Source organism: Drosophila ficusphila, unplaced genomic scaffold (assembly GCF_018152265.1).
Source record: "Drosophila ficusphila isolate 14025-0441.05 unplaced genomic scaffold, ASM1815226v1 contig_791, whole genome shotgun sequence".
Lineage (NCBI taxonomy): Eukaryota > Metazoa > Arthropoda > Insecta > Diptera > Drosophilidae > Drosophila > Drosophila ficusphila.
The window spans coordinates 546,805-571,697 of NW_025064737.1; the positions used below are offsets into that span (position 1 = coordinate 546,805).

General features: G+C 39.7%; 1 protein-coding gene across 1 annotated transcript; it reads right to left on the minus strand.

The window, feature by feature from the left end:
• Positions 1–1,349: 1,349 nt before the first annotated feature.
• On the minus strand, positions 1,350–2,193 carry LOC108093537. Its single transcript, XM_017193630.1, has 3 exons — positions 1,792–2,193; positions 1,614–1,736; positions 1,350–1,562 (listed from the first exon to the last, which is right to left on the minus strand). Exons 1-3 carry the CDS (start codon positions 2,112–2,114, stop codon positions 1,427–1,429), a joined length of 582 nt encoding a protein of 193 aa, XP_017049119.1. The 5' UTR covers positions 2,115–2,193; the 3' UTR covers positions 1,350–1,426.
• Between the last annotated feature and the right edge of the window lie 22,700 nt (positions 2,194–24,893).

Here is a 24,893-nt window from a genome sequence, read left to right on the forward strand (position 1 = left end):
TGCTGCAGAGTCATTTGTTAGCTTGTTCCATGGAGTACAAGTTGGTCTCATTGGGCAGAGCGATTTGAAATTCAAATTCTTAAGTTGCCGCAAAATCGAAAAGTTCGGCAAGTCTCATCTAAGTGCTCGATGCGAAAGTTGCTCGACTAAACTTTCGATGGAAAAATACTTAACGTCTTGCAATTGATATATTTTCGGTGGGAAAACGAAACTGGTCAAAAAGGATAATATAGATCCTTTTATAGAATAGCTTGCTTAATACACTTAAGAATACGAACTGAAAATAAATTTTATAAAAATTGTTTGCCAAAGGAATATCTATTTTAGTTCAAACTAAGAAATCTAAGGAGACAGCCTATTTAAAAGGTTCTTTCTATATGGTTAATAACTGTACTCAAAAATTGCAGAAAACTTTAATATCCGACAAACGCAAACCTCCGAAAATATTTGGGACGAAAATAGTTCATAATTCAAGCAAAAGTTCTGGCGTAACTTCTTTTTCCTTTATCATATATATTTTTTTAATTTACACTAAATATTGTAACGATGTCTGAGGCGATAGGAGCACAACAGGGCGCAGTTGCAGTTCCGCTCTGCCTCGCCCCCTGTCACGCCCCCCACAGCGCACATCCCACCGCCTCCGAGAAGTCGTCTGAGTTGCTTATATTTTATTTGTGGCTAAAAATTGCATTCATGAATAATTCAGTGAAGTGAAAAATTTGGCGGTTCCTTCGCCCGTCTCCCATCGCTTTTCAAAAAATGAACTCGGCGAAAAAAGAATTCATTTTCTATTTTTTCGCAGCCACTTCCGTTAGTTCCGCTTCCCTTCTCATCACGCTTTGTAATGTGTGCGGGTTATCAGCATTTTGGGTTAATATTTAATGTAAATGACACACGGACCACAGTGCGGCTGCGTTGATGAAGCCTCGGACACGGGAGATCCGGATGCGGAACCCGAGTCCTGGAATTTCGACTCCTGGAACTCCGACCACATTCAAAAGTTACCCGTAGTTTGCATAACATCCGAAAAGGAGTGTCCAATACTTGCAATGTAAATGAGTCGCCGGGAAGCGAAAACGGAAACTGTTTATGCAGATCGAATGTACCCAGGAATCCTCGGAATATTCCTGTCCCTCGATTTATGTCTCTGTTTTTGGCCTGCTTCTTGGTTGTGAAAAATAAACTACCAACTATTCTATAAATTAAAATTGCAAATGTATTCCGCTTTCTTTAGAGTCTAGGCGAACTTTGCGACATTTTGCATTGCAATAAATGTCTCAGATCTTTGTCTGCGATGTTTGTTTTTAATTTTATTTTGAGGGGAAAACGCATATTAATGCCATAATAAATTTCAGTTTTTCAAAGCAGTTTATTGGTATTGTTCTGTGACCATTTATCTAGGAGGGACTACTTCGATGATGCTACCTTAGGAAAAATCATGCGACATAATATAGTCATAGCGGTTCTGCTCCTTTTTCGACAGCCGGTAAAATGAACGGCAAGTGTTATCTATTTCCAAATTACTATGATAAGGTGGCCAAAGGGTGGTGTAAGACATTACTCTGCAAATAAACATTTTATTTAAAGCCGAACATTTTAGAAAAAAGTATTACCTAACAAAATAGGCTGCTTCCAATGCGGTGTTCTGGTATTCAATTAGTTTGTCGATTTCATTATTCAACTGTCGATTATATCGAATAGTATCTGTTATTATACGAGCTTTACAGGTGATTTCCCTGAGGGATATTTATCAATTAGCAACGATACCATTAATTGTTTACAAGACCTTACATGGGGACTTTAAATTTGGTGAAGCTTGGATCCTTGGGACGCACATCACGGTCGTCATCCTTTGGCTTGTAGACGAAGAATCGACTATTGTCTTGATCATCGAATTCCCCCATATACTTCCGATCGTCAGGGTGTCGTTTTACATTTCTGTCCAGCATCGCTCGCATGTCGTGGATCGGAATATCATATTTTGTAGTTTGCCTCCCAAATGCGATCCCCATTGTGGTTGTATAGCGAGTGGAAAATGCCCTATCGCGGACCACGGACTTCTTCTCTCTTCCGACATCATCCTCGAAAAATAGGGATCCCCTCGCAGATGCCATTGCAACTTTAGAAATTAAATATAATAAGAAGGATTGAATGAGTGTGTTTAAGTGTGTGCAGGTGTAGACTGCTGTGAAATAAAAGGCAAGCTAGATAAACTAACTCATTTTTCACTGGGGCATTAAAATATACAGATTTCAAATCCAACTCTCTGAATGTAAAACTGTTAAGCAAATATAACAGCATAGCAACACACAAAAATTGAATAATTAATAGTGTATAAACGTAGATACGCATCAATTCAACGTCTTTGGGGGGCCTGAATATCATGTATATTTCATGAAATGCTTAATCAATAAACTAAGGAAACCCGTAATGAAATTATCAACTATCAGGCACACAACCCCAACGCTATTTTCCCGCGACTTATCCAATGGTGGCCTCTTCGCCACCCTCTTAACACCCACTGTAAAGCATCCTTGAAGGCGTCCCTGCCTCCAGGCTCAACATACTTTGTGCGTTAAAAATATGTAAAATATTTTAACCGAAAACCTTTTCAAAAGATTGCGGAGCAGGCAGAGCTGTTCGTGTGTGAATACTTTGCGTATGCGTAAGGACATTAAGCGGCCCAAAGACACTTGTGTGTGTATGGGTGTGCGTGTGTGTGTGAGTGTCGGGTGATAGCATTGGTTTTACCCCCAATAATTTCGAGGAAAATCCACACGAAAGGCATTGAAAGTTTTTCGCTGTAGAAGCAGGTTTGCATGCAATTTAAGGTTAATTTATTTCGTGGTGATATGAAATGAAATTGCAACACACCAACAAGGCACTGCGACTTTTTCTCATGTCTTAATAATACATTTTTAAAGGAAAGTGGAAAGAAATTGACTACCAAAAAATTTGTACTAATTTTATAAAACAGAATCGACATCAACCAATTAAAAAAAACGTTTTTGGAGGAGTCACTCCTTAATAATAGTCTATAAAATATACAACAAATGTCTTTAATAATCAGGTTTTTTTTATTTGTTAACATTTTCCAGTTATTCGCTCTGATAAGCTATATTAAATTAAAGTCTAATCAAAGTAGTACTCAATGCTCTAATTTCTGTTTTCCGTTCTGCCTGTGACCCTTTCCCATTCCCAAAGCCAAATATATGGCTTTAATCTTTTGGCTGAAAATTATACTCGCACTTTTCCCCCACTCAATTCAGAGTAGGCTTTATGGCTCAAGGACGTGGCGCTTGAAGGACTGAATTTGGATTTGTGTTTTCATTACGAGCTCCAAGAAGGTCTGCTTCGGAAAGTGGGCGGCCACTAAGCTGCATTCCTTTTGACCGAAAATGGAGTGGCACAAAATACAAGAAAGCAGCAAAACGGAATAAAAACCCAGCAAATAAATCAAATTTAATGAAATGAAATAGTTGAGGATTTGTGGTCGCTGGCAATGGAGTTCAACTGCCACTGCTCTTAATGTCCCTTATTATTTATATTTTTCCGATCTAATGGGTCTATAGTACAAATTATATGTGACCCCATTTATAACTGAAGCTTAAAACACTAAATAATTTAAGAACTCCACGATAAGCATAACTTAAAACATTTTGTAGTATATTATAAGACGTTTTCACAACTTTATTTTCTAAAAAGCAAATCATTTTGTTGTACAAATCACCGCCTCTTTGAATGACATTATAAGGCTAAAGATGATTGATATGAACAAATTTCTACACAAACAAACACTTGCACCGTATTTAACACGATAACATGCCTTTTACCGAGCACTTATCCTTTAATGGTGTCAGGAGAGGGCCAAATGCACCGCCAGCCCGAACACAGGGCCAATCGACCACGTGGCCCACTTGCAGTGCAATTCTTCGCCAATCGCCCGGCAATTCATATCCTGGCCCTGCACAAACACAAACACAATCGCAATGGCAATCGGTGCCACCACACACATCCTGCCTGCAACGAAAGCGAGCTTCCCCGGCGGGCAGAAAACAGAGCGCAAAACACACTCGAGAATATTAAACAAAATGTCAATTTGGTGCTACATTTTTGGGCAGCGAACTCGGGCAGCAGGCCTCAAGGACCTGTCAAAAAATGGGCAAAAATCAAATCAAATTGCACACTTAAGCTGCAATTGCAGCGGCATCGAGAGAAATCACAGTCCGCTGGCAGCAGGGCGCCCAATCAAAATGGAAATAGTTTGGCCCGACTATCCAGTGACCAGTTTCGGGCCAAACCAGCCATACCACCCCACTCCCCCCAGCGCAAGAAACCCAAGAAAAGGAAATCCAGCGAAGGCCGAGCCAAGGCTAAACGGAAATGAAATCAAGCAAATTGAATGCGATGAGTTGGACGTGGGAATACGTGCCAACCGTTGTCATAACAGCCGTGACGATAAAAAACACTCCAGATCACCGGTAATTGCTGCCGACAATCTCGCATCTATCTGCGACTACGAGTACGAGAACGAGTATCCATCCACGGCCGAAGAACACAGCAGCGAAACACGCGCCGCCGCCAGCGAATCCTGCCCGAATCCGAATTCGAGTTCGAGTCCGAGTCAAAATCCATAACATTGCCACCAATAATGCGTGCCACTGTCATGCGAACATTCAAGACATCCGACCAACATTCATTGCCACACGTACACGTTAAGAAATACTTTATTTCCGTATAAAATTTCTCTAAATAACACGTTTAATTACCATTTCTAAAAATATATTTTTTTCTATTTTTAAAATTGTTTATTTGGACTATCAACAGACTAAGCTCCTCAGCGCAAAATAAGAAAAATAAAATGTTTTCTTAAACAAAAAAGGTATTTATATATCTATTAAATCAACAAATAATTTGTAATCCCTTAATACTGAAAATAAATGTACACATATTTCATTGTTATTCGCTCACATTGGATGTAGTCGTTTTTTAGAACATATTTATTAATAAACGATTTTTTCACGGGTTTTAAATTGAATAAAAATTTTGATTTTTTTTTTTAAACCTTAAAAAATGTGACTTTACACATTAAAATTACCTCTAAAGTTAAGCTACACGAAAATAGAATATTCCAAATATAGATTTATGGTCCTTGAATTGAAATACTCACTCTTCACTGTGCACTCCTCAAGCTCAGTTGCTGGGACAAGACAGCGCTAGGCCTCCTGGACAAATGGTATTTCCTATTCGGTATATCCAGTGTATCCCATTCCCGATGCCATTCCCATTCCCATTCCCATTTGGAGTCCCAACGGGCGAATCTCTGCCCCCGACAATTGACATTTGGCCACCCACCGCAGTCGCCTTCGCTCCCAAATCCCCATCCATTTGAGTGGGTGGGTGCTTTTGTGGGTGGGTGATTGGGTGATTTGGTCCCTCCACCAACGTGGGTGGCTTGTTGTCGCGTTTTGGCCGCTTCCGTTGCCGTTGCCACCTGCTCTTGTCCATCGCCATTCATCAGCATCAGCGCTGAAATTAGAAATGTTTTGCGTTTGGCTTCCGGCAGGACTCGCCGCAGCTCCACTCGCAGGACTCGAAGCCAGCTTGGAACTGCCAGGAGGAGCGACGTCATCGACAGGAACCAAGCCGACGACATAGTTTCATGCCATTTGGACAGCTTTTGGCGATGGCAATGGTCTGCGCTAATGTCGCGTTGTTGCCGTTTCTGATTTGTTTACCTTTTCAATCGAATTCGTGTCGCGAACGGCGCCCGATTTCAATTACACTTGACAGCAAATTTTAGGAAACACTTTGAGCGTAATTGAATTTTTACTGACGTTTCTTGATGGCCTCTTCTTACTTTGTTAAGTTATTTTAATGTTGCATTATTTCCTTTTATTCTTAAGAATTAATAATCAAATAATATGGTATAACATTTTTTGTTAATGAACTTGATAATTTCTAATTATTAACAAATGCATTTATTATGGGAAACATCAGACTTCAAAAGATACAAATTAATTTTTAACTAAACAATTGGGACACTAAATAAGTAATCTTTCTAGAAAAGCTAATACTTACAAATTTAACAAAATAAGAAAGTAGTTCTTTTTTTTTTAATCTTAAAAAATTTATTATTTCTGTACTAAAAACGAAATAATTTGAAGCGGAATACTGAGGCTGAAAATAAATAGAGTTTTCTTTCCAGTTCTTTTTGCTAAGTGTGCATCACACTTCACCTGAGGACCTGCAAAAAATTCAGCAATAGATAAAACAAGCCATTAGATGGGCGATGGCTCCCCATTTTTCCGAATTATTACCCGATGGCAAACGAAAAAGCCGCTTGGACTATTTATGGTCTGAAGAGTTTAATGACTGAGGAGGTAATCGTTCTGTGCCGAAAACTGAAGCGACATTTTTGCTTGGCTGTAAAGTCGAGTAGGATAATACAAACGTGCCATGTGCACCATGAGCGGCACCAGAATTTACTGCGATTTCTCTATTAGGCGAAGTGAGTCCAATTTTTCTGGGTGGGTGTGCCGCACTCCTCTTTGGCTTAGGTGCCCAATCGACTGGGTTGATGTTGACGATTACGGCTGATTTTTACGACAATTTGTCTGGATATGCCTGCAACCAAATGGGGATATTCAACCTCCCCTCAAGGGTCAAGGACTCGGCCTTGCCTTGCCTCGCCCGAAAGGAAACAATGTGAGAGAGCCTCAAGGACACAATCGAAATGGCTTAAAACTTTTCCAGAAGCTGCGCGAAATAAAGCAGCGAATATTTCAATAAATAAGACCGCTTTTGCAGGGAGGCAACTTCTTAAGATATCTGGTGATCGGGGAACGAGCATATGGAAACTGTTGCTGTAAACGGCAATAAATAGCGGAAGTTACGTTGTGTGAGCTATGCTCCAATTTATTGCCTTTCCCATAAAATACTTGAGATTTTATGTGCAGCCAGCAAGGTGAATGGGTTTGGGGAAAAGCTATTTCCTTTCCAGTGGATCAGACTCCTTGGGAAAACTGTAGGTCTTTTTTGTTTGACTCAACAACTTTTTTTCACTAGTAATTGCATTGAATGCTCACTTGTTTTCTGTGTTGTTCTGTAGACGTTATTTTACAACTATTTTAAAACGTTTATTAAAATTTCACCACTTACAAATTAGTATATAAATTTCATTAAGATTTCAATTTCGATTAAGCTCTTTTTAATCTTTCGTAAAAAAATGTATTTCACCAGTTCAAAAATTATTACTTGTAACAACAAAAAAATATGTAATCAATTTATTTAAAGAAAAATATTGTTGAAGCATTTTCCTAACAGCTGTTAGCTGTTTTAACCCACTCGGCACCGGAAAGGCAAAGTCAGCGGTAATTTTGAAGCAAACTCGACCCCTCATCAATCAATGAGCTTATTTAAGGACTAAGTACTCCGAGGGAAAGTGTGCCATGCACATATTCAGTTCGCCAGATGAAAGGCCGACTAAACTGAGGCCCATTTTAGCCGAACAATTCCACTGGCAAGCCAGAACAAAGTCAAGCGCTCGGCTCTGGTTTAAATAAACATGCGAACGGAACATAAAGGGCCAAGCGTCGGCACTAAAACCGGCAAAATCAGGTGAATGAGCACTTTAAGTCTTTGTTTCGCCGAATCGAAATGAAACAGCAAACAATGCCGGCTGACAGGCTGGAAAAGCAGCAGCCGGTGGTGCCAACAAAAGCTAGTTTGCTGGCGTTTTAATAGGATTACAACAAAAACAAAAGCAATAACAACAATAACAACAATTACAGCAAACAACAAGAACAACAAGAGCAGCCATGGCGGACGGCAATTGGCCAAGGCAACAACACAAAAAGCGCAATGCGAAAGTTAGTGAAACGGAAGCCAACCGCCGATGCGGTAACTCCGCCTCCCTTTCCTCCACTCGGTTGCGGTGTTCAGTTACCTGTTAGCCAATTGTTCTACTGACTGCTCGCTCCTCTAGTTGCTCCCTGTCAGTCCGGCCGCTTGTTTGGGTTTTGCCATTTCCATAGACCACTGTCAATGGGGGCGCAAAACTGTCGCCGATCGGGGTCCTTGGGGAAGGAGATCCACAACAATTAGGAGTCGCCATCAAAAATGACAGTTTTGGTAGGTTAGGGTCCAAGCTGAATTCATTGAGATATGTTTTAAAAATAAATTGAAAAAATCGTTAAAATTATACAAGTTATAATAGGGAGCCAATTTATAAAAGCTAAGTTGATAAAACACCACCTGTATATTAATTTTAAGAATCTTTAGGCTAAAATAAAATAATATAAAATAAAATATTTCTTTGTCATTCTGCATTATTTATATTATGCTTATGCTTATTATGCCCATGCTTAATACATACCCATTTAAATGAAGTTAAAATTTTGTTACACTTATGTAAAGTTTGCACTGCTGCAATTTTTTTAATTAAACTGTTGGTGTTAATATATTTTTTAGAAACTTTTAAGACGAACCTCGCGTAAGTGAAATTTTCAATCTAAGTGGAGGCAATTGGTCACAACTTGGCCCAGTTGCAGCCATCCAGTTGGCCTTCCTCTAGCTGCTTTGCTTTGTTCGGCTGTGATTTTGAATGCTCCACGGAAACGGATGTGTTGATTGTTTGCTTTTGGGAGGAGTCCACCAGCAGGAAGACGTCCTCGCCTTGTTGACACAACAGCGCTGCTGTTCACCGGGAACTAGCAAGTTGCACAGTAAGAAACAAAGCTTGACTTATTAGATAAACACATTGGAATGTTTTACGATGTTTTTCGAATCACATTCCAATTAAATCAAAAAAACACGGAGTAACACTAGTTGTTCATTTTTGTATTCCTTGAGTATTGGGTCTTTTGAAATGTTGTTACTTGCTGTGTGAAAACCGGTGACTGGTCACCAACTACGGAACACTGGTAACTGGGCTCGGGGCAATCAACTGGGCCAGTTGTCATCCGCAGATGATGATGACGATAATGAGCTGAGGCCTGATCATGGTTTACTGACACGTAATGACAGCTAAACTTTCAACACTCGACAGTTACATTCGCCAGGACATCGAGGGTCGAGGGCCCAGGAATGAAGTCTCCAATTGCCCGGGGTGGCCGTCATTATAATCGCTGTTTGGGAGAGATGTTGTGCATCAGTGATGTCTACTGTGTTTCCAAAAAACGTAAATAAGGATTTTATAAAATATATGTAAGTAGATATATAAATTATTATGTTAGAAGTATGTTCAAGTAAAACTTTTATATTATAAGGTATTGTATTAGTACACACCTTTTTATTATATCCGCAACCCAAGCCATACCACATATTTTATATATTTTCAATTTATGAGACTATATTAATTTATTAAACTATACTCATATTTTCTTATTCCTTGCAGCTAGCTTTAAATATTTACAATTTAATTTATTCTGATCCGTTGTGGCTTATATTTTGTAATATTTCTCTATCCAGATAAAGAATACCTAAATAGCTATAAAAATAGTCATTTTGACTACAAAATAGCCAAGTTGGCAGCACTTGGCTGATATAGAGGCCTCAATGGGAGTGGGAGCAGCAAATGACTCGTGCAGGTCGGCTTTTGTCAGTCGTAACTGTAAATGCGTGACTTTTGGCCATTTAATGATGTTTCAACGTCATTGTGCACAAATAAACAATCATCATCATCCGCACCACGAGGAGCACGAGGACGAGGACGAGGATGAAGCTGGAGATGGGAAGGACGATGAGGTTTTGTCCTGGCTCATTTGATGACATGGCCTTTCAATGGCGCTGGTTATTAATGCGCCTGTTTGCTCTCTCGGCCAACAATAACGCATTTAAAACAACAATAACACAATGAGCCAGTAATAGCCATGAACCGGTCTCAAATACCAGCCAAATCCAAGGACTAACTAGGACGATTAGGCAGTGGGAGCAATGGAATTTCACCAAATTTTCGTGGGTTGGGAATTCAGCTCCAAAAGACAAATTATTCGTATCGATACTTAGATGGGGAAAATTTTAGTAAAGCTAAATTAAGTTCGTTTTGGTTAAGAATGCTTTATCCTAAAACTAAACATATTTTGTGCTCTTCTTAAGTTAATTCAGAGGTGTCACACACATATCTTTTAGCTTATTAATGAAAAGCTGAAACAATTACTTGAAAGGCAATGCAATAAATGGCCATGTCTTCTTTTAAAATCATGCTAATTTTACGTGGATTATTTTTAATTAAAATTTTAATTTTGTTAAAGAGTAATCGCTTGTTTTTAATTACAGTTTTGTAAAGCAAAAAAACACGCTGACATGTTCATGGCACAAAGCCTTTCCTTTTCCGTGTGCGCTTCATGATTTATGCTTTATTTTTGCTAGTAATTCATATTAATAAATAAAATATGCAGCTTCCTGCACACGGATTGTAAACCCAACGACACGGATATCCACAGTACAAGTTTATTGCATTGACAGTGCCGCCTGTCAGCCGGATCCGGACTTCGGCAATCGACTTTTTGATCAGCATCTCTGCGTTTTCCTCTCCATAATGCGACCCAGATTCCGCACTTAATAAATACTTTGGCCCGAACCAAAGGTGCACGCTTCACTAAACGCGCTCAAAAATAGACCCGAAAGGGTCGAGAAGAGGGCGTTGGATTTGGCCGAGTCCATTGACTTGGCCTCGAGCCTCGACAGCGGGTGAAGTGAAGTTCGAGACTCGCCTCACGGCAGCTGGGTTCTTATTTAAAGTTTTGTTGGCCAGTCATGTGTACGGAGGCGAATTGAAGGACCAGCCAGTGCAAGTGCTAGTGGTAATGGTAATGGAAGTCCTGCAGGATGCGGAAGTGTAGATGGAAGAAGCTTCGAAAGGGAAGGGGACGAGGCTGTAGACTCTGCTCTGCAGTTTGTGTCAGGGCCAACGAGGGCATTTTATTTCTTAATTTTGTTTTCTACTAATACTAATTCGATTTCGCTGTAAGCAAAAGTTGCAGCAGCAAAAGTGCAGAGAAAATAAAAATAAAATAACCCGTTAATCGTATTTGAGCGCAAGATTTTGTAGTTCTACTTTGTTGTAACGTAAATTGATAAGCATAATGCCATGTTTACTTTAATTTAAAGTAAAAAATGTTATTTTTAAATATTCTTTTTGTAATCTTGTTCTAATGTGATCTTAATTTTCAAATAAAAATATAAAGAATCAATTTTACTGTTCCATATATTGGCTACGTATTTTATTTTGTTCATGTGTAACACTAAGCTTATTGACCCGCACCAATTTGGCTTTTACTTTTTTGTTGCTTCGATACAGTCTGCTTTTTAGTTTCGTGGACTGCCAATTTGCATTGGCTTAGCCATTAGGACCGGGTCAGACCGTAAGTTGGTGTTCTTTATTGTTGTGTGATAGTTGTTCCCCCAGACAGTCAGTCAGTCAGTCAGTTAGTCAGTTGGTTGGCCGGTTGGTCGTTTTGTCAGTAAGTCACTTAGATGTTCCCCGACCGACAGTTGTGCATAGTGGTCGTTATTAGCCGCCCGTGTCAGCCAGTTTGTCGTACATAATGAAAGACATGGTTCTCGTGTAGCGATAGATCCTGCTTTCCCCACCCACTTTCTCCTTCCTCCACCCTGCGGACTACTCGTCCTTGTACGTAGTTCTGTCCCCATGTCATTTGAATTTGTGCTTTTTGTTGCTGCTAGTGTTGTTGTTGTTGTTGTGGATGCCGGCATTGCATACAAATACGTAATTGAAAAATGCACATATCTCCGAGATGCTTATTGACTTTTATTGGACAGCCAAAGGGGCGTGGAGTGGAGCAAAGAAATGCTTAGCATAAGTCACATTTCACCGGGGTGGGGCAGTCTATTGCATGGAAATTAAATACATGAACTTGTCCGTGGGGCATCTCAAAGTGCCACAACTTGAGCAATCACTCGATGACGATTTTCGGGGCAGAACGAGAATGGCCTGTGATTCGGACTTGGAATTTTGAAATGCGAGATGCGAAGAGATATTCTTGTTGGCAGAAAGTCGTGTGTGGAGTAAAAATGTGAATTATTATTTTCATTGCGTAAATAACCATCATTCCTGTCCGGCTGACTGAACCGAACGGCCCGAGGTTGGCTCCTCAGCGCCTTAGGTATTTTTATTAAAAAATTCTATACGCCGCCGAGAGCGAAATGCAGCAGAGCCGGTCAAATGATTATGGCCATGGCAGAGCTCTCCAAATGCGGGCCAGTCTCGCCCGTGGCTGCTGGGGACAGCAAAAAGTTTTTGGCCTCCAACTTTTAATTATAAATAATTTTCAACATTTTAAATATGTCGCTGGCACGCAAATCTGTGCAGCAAATGTTAGAAATGTCCATCCGCAAGGCAAAAAATATGAAAATGCAGCATAGATGAAAATGTGGAGAGCAGAAATCGAGAAGCGGACTATGCTGTCTCTATATACACACACATAAACCCGAATACATATAGTTTTTGGCAACGGCTGCCAAATGCAGTTTTTTATGGCTTCGAAACTGCTTGAAATAATTCTTTTTCCTTTTCCTCTTTTTATGCCCGGGTCAGAGCAATGTGAGAGCGACTCCAGCTACGACTCCAAATCCAAGTCCAAATCCGAATCCGACTGCGGTTAAAAGTGCGGAAATACATTGAAATGACAATAAAACTAGAACTTGCCTGGGTCGCTGCTACTCCGTTTTTGTGCCGGCTCAATTTTAAAGTTTATGGCCCGACGAGCAGCGTGTGCAGCAACAACGCTGGGGAAATGTTGGCCAAATGTTTATTTTATTTTATATTTATTTGCACTCTTTTTTCGATCTCGCATGCATTTTGTTTAAACGTGCTGCTAATAGCTGCTTGTATTCGTTCTTGTTTTTAGCCTTTTTTAATGCTCTAGAGCTGACCCGAAATAAAAAAAAAGTATTTTCTTTGTTATTTGTACAGCGACTAGTTAGTCACTATACTTTATTAAATCCAATAGAATACATTTTGGTTGCTCTTTAAATTCTATTTCTTTATTCGAATTTTTAGAAGTTGCTTTGTGAGTTTAATATATCATTGTGAACTTTTATTATCACTTCCTAAATTAAATTTCTTTATATCAAAAAATATACTGTAATTAAGAACATTAAAATTGAAACTTGAGAACTAAACAGTAACTTTAAAAAGCTTACATGATTACTCCAAAATATTTGACAAGTGCATACAAATAGTATTGAATTTAGCAAACTTCGATTTGGTGCATTAGGTTGCATTAATAATGAGAGGCGGCATCCTATTGACCAGATTCAATTATACACATTTACCCCGACTGAGACATGAACTCCGGCTTTAATCATAACTCAGTGGTGTCACCTGGAGGGTCGGATTATCCACTGACCCGTATCCGGCAATGTTCTGTTTACGGGCGTGTTCGTCGTGTGTCTGTGTTAACCGCAATACGGAGAACAACAACTGAATCAGGTGGGATCCTGCAACCTGCATCCTGCTGCCTCAACCTGACCAAAATGCAAACATGACTTTGCAATTAAGTTATTGTCGGCCAGAAGGAACTATCCGGCAGACGTGGGTCCTTGGGGCTCCACTCCTCCCATTAAAGCAGCTCCAAAGAGCTCCGCCCCAGAAAAAGAAGCTCTTGCTTGATTTATGACCACTTGCATTGGCTGCAGAAGGGCTTTAAATCATGGACCAGCTCCTTGGCCAGTTATTTAACCCCGAAATGTTGCTCACGCATTTACTTTCTAAAAGTGCATTTGGAGTTTATGGCTTATGAAAGTGAAATTCAAATTGAATTGAATTGGTATGCAAATTTTTGGCGAATTGTTGTGCTGCTTTTGTCTGACTTAAGTTCTGCATGTGAATCAGATGCAACTGTCTGTGACGTTTAATTAAGGCTACGACTTTGTGATTGACACACCCAAAAATATTCCACTGCTGATACGATTTAATTGCCTTCCTTTTTTCCTCCTCCTGTGGGTCAATTTGGAAAATGTTTCAGCTCTGTGGGTGGCGAAAATTGGGCCAACGTGTTTGTCTATGTCAGTTGAAACCACAGAAAAGAATTCCAGAATCCCGAACAGTTTTCCCATTTTCATGGCCTTTAAACTAAACCTCCTGCGCAACTGATTTATTTTCGTTATCAACTAATTTAAATACGCATATACTATCAGTAACACTGTCCAAACAAAAGGTAAATAAATCTCCACATATTTCATTAAAATTTAATACAATTCTATTTGCATTTTAGTTGTGTCAATTTTTTCCATTTGTCTCTCCATCGCGTAGTTTTCAATATTGGGCCTGGTTTTATTTATTTGTAATTTTTTGCAGCGCCAATAGGACACACGGCGAGCAAACAAAGGAAGACAAAACATTTGCAATAAAAATATGAAAAAGGAACACAATTCCGTAACTAGCTCCCACTGTTTGCCGTTCCGCCAGTCATACAAACATTGGCATTACGTATACGCCGCGTGTGCACAGACATCTGCATGCTCCGTGCGCCAGCCCTGCATTTGATATATTAAACTTTCGAACTATAACTCAGCGTTTATTGTGAATATTTGATTGTTTTTATTGCCGGCGAAATCAAAAATTGAACAAACTTGTTAGCGACAAAGTGGAATAAAAGCAATTTTCGTCTGAAATTGCAAAGTTTTTCGGAAAACACTGTCGGCGAAATGTAAAAATCTCTTTTAGCCAATTTCAATATCGAAATCATTTGTACATTTATGTACTTACACCTGCGAGGGGAAAATGCAGGACAAACAATACGCACATGTCGCATGACCTCAATTAAGTGTTAGGGTTTCCCCGAAAAAAAGGGGAAAATCCAAAAACTGAGCGGAAATTATTGCGGACCAATAAAACACTGTTGCGAACAAAGGCGGCAGTAAAGTTGTAATAAGTGCCGCGTATCAGGTGAAACGGGCACAAAGAGTACTGGCAACCAATTGGAAATACATTTGTCAATAACCGCACGGGCTAAATGATGCAGGAATGGAGCTTCCCCTTGGCTTGGCCCTCGGCAGATGCCGTGTTTTGCGGTGGGAATGGGCGTGTTAAGTCATTGGACGCCTGTTCTGTGGGCCCAACAACTTGTAAGTGTGGTTGGGAGCAGGAGGGAACAGCAGGGAGGGGTCCCATTGTCACACCTGCGACAGGGATCTATTATATTTCAATAATGCCGCGACTATCGCATAAATAAACAACCGCAGCCGACCAAACACATGGCTGCAACATAAATCTGTTTGTTCAATTCCATTACCACGCAACATCATCTCCAACTGTATCACCGCGTTTTTTCTTTCTGCAAATATGGCTCTGGCGATAATGGGTATATAAAGCCAATAAACTGACCGGAATCCCCGCTTTGAATTCACGGAAAAATAGAATTCATTCATCGATAAGGTCGACGTTTTTGGAAACTTTAATTGATTTATTTATTCATAGTGAAGCAACTTTAAAAATTTACCGAGCCAGTTCGAATGGGCATGTGTGGAATTGTATCGACAGTTTTAGCTGTTTCGCTTGTTTGCCCAACTGAAATAAATCGCACGCCTGAGCAGCCATCGACTGTCGTCACCATTCCCATAATCATCGTTATCATCCTCATCATTTCTGTTATGTTCCCGGCCACAGTGCGTTTATATATTGCTTTGTTTTGTTACGTGCCGTCTGAGTCCCAAAGTCATGGATGACTTACTTCGCAAACTTTTTCCCATAAAGTTAAAGGCGTCCTGGTATCGAGACTCCATTTATAAAAAAAGGTAAAGGGTTGCAAAAAGTATTCAAATTCCCCCAGCAAGTGTACACAAATTGAATAGACCATAAACAACTGGCTGGCTTTGGGGAAAAATTAACAGCAACATTAATGTCATTTTTAAAAACCAATAATCGTTAAAGGGTGTTTTATTTAATATTGGGAAATATCGCTTTACAGGAGATAAACAATATGCTTGTATAAGAACGGGCAAGGTTCTTATCCCTTCTGGATATTTTAAACAGATTTACTAATGTATAAATAGGAGATTACTTTACTTATTTTAATACTTTCAGCTATATATATTTAACATATGGTATTTAATTCAATAAATAAATATAATGTCATCATAAAGACCGATGGCTTTCGAAAAGGAGGAATAATAAACTCCTTATTTATAATTCTCTGCTCCAACTTCATCGCAGTGATAACTAGTGAGAAGAAACACGTTGCTTCCAATGTCACGTAGGCGACTCAAGATGTGTGGGAATACAGAGGCAACGGCGAAGTTACATCTGCAGGGTCCTCGTGCGCCAATTGGCCAAGTCAAGAAGTCCTCACACGGCTCGCTTGGGGTCCTCGCATGTGGCACGCCCTTGCCTGAGTTATTACTTGGCTTCGTTTGCGGGGCCTGGCTGTGTTTAGCCAAAAATACTTGTTATTGTTTATCATGAAAGTAACAGAACATTATAGCTTTTTATATCATTTACGTTTTACGTCATGTTTGGCACAAAGCAAAGTCGAGCGGCGAGTGGGTCTTCCGTTTCCTTGGGCAGGTTATGACTGATGGGCCTGATATGCGATACTTGGCCTCCATTGACCAAGTTTTTGCGCCGCTTTTCTTTTCCCGCCATTACTGACACACGCACCAGAGAATTTGTCGTCCTGCTCCACGGCTTTGTTTTATGCCTTATGTTATATTTTTTGGCATGCCTTTTTAATATCATGTGACTGGCGTTGATGTCGTGGCACGTAAATGTTTTTAATGTCCAATAAAATTATCGTTGAAGATAAAGCTGTTCAGCAAAAACAAAGCACCCGACATTTATATATGTATGAACACACAGGATACTTAGGTTGCGGAAATGGTGCAATTTAATGACAAGTGTTGATTGCCTATACTCGTGCCACTAAATTTCGCATGCCACAATCCTAAGAAATAAACATAACAAATAAACAATTACAATGATTTATGGTTTATTTAAAATAGTTGACATTAATAGAAGCACACTAATTTTGAGATAAATTTACTTAAGTATAAAAGATGGGGTAAAACCGCCGGTGGGTAAAACCGCCATTTGGATTTCAAATTCAAATGAAGCGCCGAAATTATTAACCGTTGATAATGTAGATTCTGATTGATAATGCGCGGTTTTTGAAGTCGGTCGGAATACTGCAGCTTTATCGTGACAATTTCTATTCCGCCATTTTTGTTTCACTCGACGGCAGCAAAAAATTTTTGTTATCAACATTGCTCAATCAAGTGTAAATGAACGGCTTGAAAAAAAGAGGTAAGTGTCCGCTTATAGTACGAACCTTGATACTGATGTACATGTATCAAGTTAGCCAATATTTCCAAAATTATACAAACTAAGTAACCTCGACAAAAAATTGGCGCGTGGGGTAAAAACGCCGCGAAAAGGTATTGCTCAGAAGTTTTAATTTTTTAGACTCTATAATATTTTACTTTTCTATAATATTGAAGCGGACACTTTGGAAATTCACTAGGCACTTAATAATTGTGAAATTGACTGTTGAAATTGTTAAATAAAAAGTTTTTGCAACATTTCAAGGGATATAGTTTTTAATTAAAAAACTTCTGAATCCACATGTTGGAAATTTTGAAATTGAAAATTTTCTTCTATTAGGTATCAATATCTAAAATTTCAATATTTTATGATAATAATCTACTTGTTATTGACATTATTTGGGTACTTAACTACACTGAAACCAGAATGGCGTTTTTACCCCACTAGGTGGGGTAAAACCGCCGTTTTAAACTTTTCTTCTGAACGATCACAATTGTTTTAAAATAAAAGCTACATAAAAACTTTCTAAATGAATTATGTAGCCAAGGGATTAAACTTTCAGAAATATGGGTTGGTTCATTGATCATTTTATAAATGATAGCTTGACATCGTCAAATATACATTTTTGGCGGTTTTACCCCATCTTACCCTACGATTAATTTATTTACAAATGCAAACGGAAAACACTTCCCCATAAAAACCACCAACAAAGGTATTCCGATAAATTGTATTATTCATCTCATTAATTCCCAAATCCCAAATTCCATTAGGCCACCAAAAAAACGTCCCTTTGGGGATTCGTGCATTTGGCAAATTGTCTCCGATTTTGACAAAGGGCTCTCAAATTTCCACAGCACGAATTTTTCGTCTGCGGAACAAAGTTTAAGCTCAAACGCAAAACTTTCTGCCACCATTCCGGTTTTTTGCGTATATTTCACAGCTACGCCGTACACTGACCAAAATACAAAGAGACAAACACACACGCATTACGCATACGCCGCGTCAGCCTAATTGACAAGGGTTGAAAATGCGGCGGCAGCACAACTTTTTTGCTGAAATATGTCAAATGTCATGTTAAAAGGGGACAAACTTTTTTCTAGTTTTGGTTTAACCCTTTCCGTGTCCGCGCCAAATGGCATAAAAATGTTTAAGTGTCCGAGGACTTAAAACTTGCGAGGAAGCAATCTCCCAACTCCACAAGATACATTGAAATACCATCTTGACCACCGTGTACCTGCCTGTACTTAATTATAGCCGTTTTTAGACTGCACGCGTAGCGATGTTTTTCCCTAATGGCAGCTACTGTCTTTCGACGAAAATAAATCAAAATGCAGTAGCAGCAAAAGACGCAACTCGAAAAAAAAGTCCGAATCGCATACGCAATTTGAGCAACTTGCAGGAAGCACAGAGGTAAACAATATTTTTCAGTTCATTGAACGGAATAAGCTTGTTTCCGATAAGGAAAACCAGTCAGCGGGCAAAAACCCTGGCTAACACATAAACTCCGCTCCGTGTGCGAATGCCTGTGGGTCCTAGTCCGCAGACATTGTTGTCCTTGTCTGGCTGTCCCGTCTATTGGTCTGTCTTACATTGCGTTCTCTGTTTGGTTCGACCGACGTGAAACATGCCACAACAACTGGGGAAAGGCAGTGGGAGCTGCGTTGCACAGTTAAGAATTTCTCTGTGCCAATAAGTAGCCAACGGGCCCGGCAACAAGGGAGGGGAGTGGACGGATGGGGAAATTAAAGCCTTTGATATCGAATTCTAGTTTGCAGTTTCGCATTTGTAGTTCGTACTTTGTATTTGGAGCCGGGATCTGTAATTTTATCTGGCTTTTAGTTTTGGTTCAATTGACAGTTGTCAGGGAATTGAGCTTGCATCGATAGTGAAATAGTTGATTCAAGGATTAGACTTTCAATGGCTATACGCAGCATTAAATTAAAGAGGGAATACGTTGTCTACAGTCTCGAGTTTTCAAACTAAAAACTACTTATGTAATCATGTGGCATTCCTCAAAATTGAGCTATAATTTTCAACAGCTGCTTTAACATCCCATCGAGTTATGCAATCCGCACAGCCAACTCTCACCAACCAGCGAAACAAATCAGGTTGTCACACACCTGTGTTTCCCTCAGACCCCCTCGCCTGCTTCAGTTTGAGCTCCTCAAATAAGCAAACCACGTGCTTTTTGTCAGCTTAACTAAAGCCAAACTGCCAAAAAAACACGCACACTCTACAACTGAAATTAATATGTGTTTGCAGGTTGTGGAAGGTACGGTGAAAAACAAAAACTTAGTACGTATAGTGGGTTTATCAAACAGTTGGTAATTATAAATGGCATAAGGAGCAAAGGCTCCTTTAATAAAAATATAAAAAGGAGTATATAACAAGCAGCTAATATGTACCAATTATACTATAACAATAATCACTTAAATCATTTTTTCAGAAATAGATTTAATTTTGGGTTCATTTTAAATTGCTGGATTACAAGAAGCAAACATGAAACGCCCGTTTAGTTTTGACCCAAAATTTCCTGACTTATTGGTATGAACACACCACGGTTATGGGAGTGTAAAAGATAGTTATTTGGGGGAACATGTCAGCGGATAAGCCGGAAATCCGCTGGTATCCCAATACTCGTAAGTAATAACTGAGTGCTGCAACTGCTGCGGATACTTAACGCGAACAGATGGTGCTGTATGTGTGAAATCCGCGATGTAAACTGATGGCACTTTGCTCAGCAGGAGCGTTGAATATAACTAATACGACACGTTGTGCGAGTTGCAAATTTATCAGTTTAATAGAAGTCGAGCAGAAGCATCAGTTGGACCTTTAAGTCCCTTTTCGAAGGGAAGGTGGAATAGCGGGGGATTGTACGCCTGCACGTCCAACTTCAGATGTCCAGCAGAGTAAGCAACATTTGAAATTCGACTAAAAGCATACAAAAAGAGGGACGCGGAAGAGATGGGGTAAAAGTTCGGGCGGGGAAAAGGAAATGTTGCGTTGCACATGTGACAAGTTTTTCTGTGTGATGTTGTCGTCGAAAGCGGCAAAAACAGTTCAGCTGGTTTGAGTTTTAGTTCAGTTGAGTTTCCAGTTAAGGTGAACTGCCATTTTGCAGTTTGTATATCAAACCGGTACAGCAGAGCGCTCGCCGAAGGACGAAGGACGAAGGGGCTCGGACTCGCAGCAAAAAAATTTCATTGCATACTGCGCGGGGTCACGGCTTCAAATCGTCGCCGTCACACAAAACCAACCAAATTTTTTCACAAAGTGAGTACACTTCAAGAAACATCGGAAAACACAACATTTAAATAAAAACAGAAAACATTTTAGCCTATAAACAATATGCTTAAGAATTAAAACAGAAAATATTTCTATTTACCAAATTTTTTTAAAGTACTAAAAAAGTGGCATTTCTGGTTGCAATTAAAAAAATGTAAATTCTCTCCTTGAAAAATCCCGAAAAAAATCTAACTTTTAATTTATTTTGCATCTAATAACTAGAAAATTTGTTCTTTGGATACGAATGTGCTTTACTTTTTGTTTTATTTCTTTTACCGTCGAGGCAACTTCCAAAATGCATTTTACTGCGGCTTTCATTTTCGTGCTTGTTGGACACGCCCACAATGCCACATTGGTCCTGCCGCCCTCAAAAACCCGAATTCCTCCTGACGCCTTTTTCTGCCACAGCATCGCGCTGGTTATAAATTTAAGCCCTGCGTGGTTTTAATTTTTTTCGGGGTTTTTTCGTTCCCGTTCTCGTTTTCTGTATCTGTTTGTTCTTACAACACCCCCAATGGAATCTTGAGCTGCAGCCTTGTTCAATTCCCACATGTCCTCGTTTTGTCGCTCCTGGGTCAAACGTGTGCACTCGGTTCAGTTGGGGTTTAAACGGTTAAGTGCTGGCTAAATTGTTTCATTCTTTCGTTGCTTACCTTTGGCCCGACTGCTTTTTGTTTTTCCACCCACACCCATACCCACACTCTCTACACACCCTTGCCTTTCCTTTTCGTTTCTGTTCCCGTTCCTTTTTGTATCTTTTGTTCAAAGCCATCCGTCCGCCGTGCGTGTCTAAGGTTAAATTGCACATGTTGCCATGCGTTCTTCCTGCTGCCATTGATGGTTTTGTACTTTTCGGTTTAACCTCAAGGTGTTAAGCTGACGTCGTGCTGCCATTTTTTGCAGCTCCTTCTCGGTTGCCGACTCTATTGATGCAGAAAGACGCAAGACACTGTGCGTAATTGGCAAATGATGTACTTCCATTGGCCGAGATGGGGAAAAAACCAATGGGAAAATGTAAAAAAAAGGAAGAACGAAAATAAGGCAGAGGGAAAAGTATGAAAATCACCTTTTTTCTAAGATTCCACATCATCTAATGCAGTTACTATGCAGATACATTGCACATTTTGTAGCATTCGGTTATAAAAATATAAAAAAATGTGTGAATGAATTGCGAAATAATAAAATGAGAATGAAATAAAATAATAACAGCAATCAATATTCATATGTATTTTTCTATATATTTTTTAAGTCTTATCGATACCGATTTCTCCCACCAATTTATTCAGCTAACATTGTTATGAGAAAAAAGCCTGAAACAATTCGATAGCGCAGCATAAAATTGCTTCGATTTTTAATTACAGCGCGAACAAAGCGGTTGTTACTTTTTCACCGTTTGAATGGCATAAACGCTTTTAAATATTTGATGACGACTCCCGTTTGATTTCCCGTATATAAGCTGGGGTAACACAAAGCACCGTTCGAGAAAGCATTGGCAAATAAAAACGCACAGCGTACAACGCATAACGCATACGCAACGTTGACAATAGATCCGCACTTCTTGCCCGCGGGCTCATTGAACAATGCTCGGCATCAAAGCTTCAAATACAACGCGATATTGCCGGATACAAGGGGTGAGGGAGGAGAAGGGGGGTGGGGATGGGGAAACTCAACTGGATCCTGATGAAGGAGCCAAGGGCAGAGCGAACACAGCTCATAACCGAACTATTGTGGGTTTTGCCGTAGTGAAATAATACTCGCACGCACCGAGATGGCGCCTTTGAGCCCGCCTCCATGCAGTTTGGCCATTGCAATTGCATCGGAGCTTTGGAACTCCGCTAACCGATGGGTGCAGAGATAATACGCACACTGCTGGGGGATTGCGCCAATGGCTGGCAGTTTTTGAAAAATTATTTTCATTTTTCATCCGCCGTGTTCGTTGCGAAAACGCAGCTTGTGGCCGCAACAGACAAAAAGGAGAAGATTGTATCCACACCTATCCCTGCAGGGTTTTTCCATGTCCTGCGCAGACTTCCTGATGTGGAATTGCTCCTAGAAAGGATTCGTAAATCTTTCAAAGTCGTCTCCGAGCAGCAACCATTTTTTATGCCCTCTTCGTTTCGCTTTGAATCTGTCAATAAATTTAATTAGCTGTTCTATTTTCCCAGACAGCCCCTTGCAGTAACGAGGTTTTGACAAATTAATTTCCGTTTCTTTTTAATTATCTGTCGGTTGGTTGCGTTCGATTATAATACTTGAATCGAAGAGCGATTGGTCGTAAGAAATAGGAAACGGGAAATTGTTCGTTAAAGATATCTCGTTAAATCGAATGTTGCTTAGATGACTGAAGGAATTGGATGTGTTTTGTGTTTAAAGAAAAGAGAAAATGGAAATTTAAACAATCGAAGATAAGGAAGGAAGTCTGCGTAGTACATCCGCAATCATTGTATACTTTGTATATCATTTTTAAATTGACCACAAAAAAATAAGGCTTTTTCTTCCCCAAGGCTGTACACATTATCACCCTGTTCATCAAGCAAAACGTAACAAGTAAATCTGTGAAATTAAAACGAAATGTCAACCAAAATGCGTACAGTCAGACGGACAGAAAGAGTCTCGTTTGCATTTGTTTTTCAGTGGTTGATTCGGGATTACCGCAGCCACCACAAACTCCGCTCCTTTCTAGTGGAGGGTTTCCGTCAGACTTCGACTTGTATATTTCACACACCCAACCGCATATAGTATATATATACATATATAAGAGACATATCCTGTTGATGTAAAAGACTCGTGTAACGCGACTGGGATTTATCTGTGAGGCTCGTGCAGAAAATTGAAACCGAAAACTCAAAAACATATGGCTAAAGGGCAGCAGAAAGGGTAACATTTATCTCTGTTAATTTGATTAATGCAATTCGTGTACTTTTTAAAGTAACTGTATACAAAGCTGCTGTGTATTTTGTTTAATTATACCTTGGACGGTTGACTTTTATTGGGAGTGACGGCAGTTTAAGTCTGCAGGTTCAAGTACCTCACTCCATTTATTAGAATTCATGTCATTTCCCTCTATACATTTCCTCCGATTTTTCACGGCGTGTTGCAAAATCTACTGCGACAATTTCGAGCTCATTAAAAATTTTCAACTGAAATATTCCGCCGGAAGCCGAGTCTCTGTGTGTGTTCACCCTCAACGAAGCACGTCTGCCGTTTGTGCTTGTTTGTTGGCGTACACAGTGCCTCTGATAAGTCAAACACCACTTGGGCTTGAAAAAACCCGCCAGACAACCTAAAATCATTCAATGAAGGCTGTAAAGTAATACCTTACTTTAGTTCTGGTTAAGTGAGAGATATAATTACTTTTTGCAGAAACTGTTACGAGCCACATGCTCTGTCATCGTTCGTATTTTAGTTTTCCACATTTGTTGAAATTAAACTACAGAACTACACACGGATATATTTAATTAGATGACATACCCCTATTATGTTTTATTTAGAACTCGAAACTTCCAACCGCCAACCTGCAGAACCTGTTCCCTTTGCAACGTGATTTGTGTTCGAGTCACATCCGTGCAGGTGAAAATTAAGCTGCCGCATTTAAATGCGGTGCGTTTAATCATATACGTCGCAATTCATGAAGGCTTCCACTAAAGCCAGCTGTTAGATGAAATATTGTTAGATTAAAGAATATTTGCCTATTAAAAACGAGGCTAGTAATCTTGAAAAAGTAAAAATAGCTATAAGTTGTATAACTAGTATAACTACTATTTACTGAGCAGATTTGAACGTCCACGTCTTTGGATCTCTATTGTCGAAACTCACATCCGGCTAACTCGTATGGCTGTACTTTTTGTCTCGCCTCGTGCCACATCATTACCACTTTTATTGCCATCCTGTGTGTCTGCGTGTTTCCTGTATCGACGGATCGAACGATATATCAGTGGCACACACAAGAGCCCCGTTCACATGTGCCCCACCCCAAACGACTTAAACAGTTTAGTCCGCTCACTTTTCTACAGAAATATTTCTGAGAACTATTGCCCGACCGGGTTCCGTTCACTTTTTGTCACATAAAACTCACAATCGGTAGCCATCTTGGTTGCTTGGCTTTTTGTCTGCGCTTCATTTCACTTCTTTGTTAACGTGATTCGATTTTTATTGCAGCTGCTGAAGGATTTGCTCCATTTACCTACAATTCTTTTCTTCAACCGTGCTCGGAGGCCAAAACTGCTGACGTCTTTATTGAAATGGCAGGTTAATTCATTTGATGCATTATTTAAACTGTATAACCAGCAAAGATTCGCCGGCTTACATCTCAATTCATTTGTTA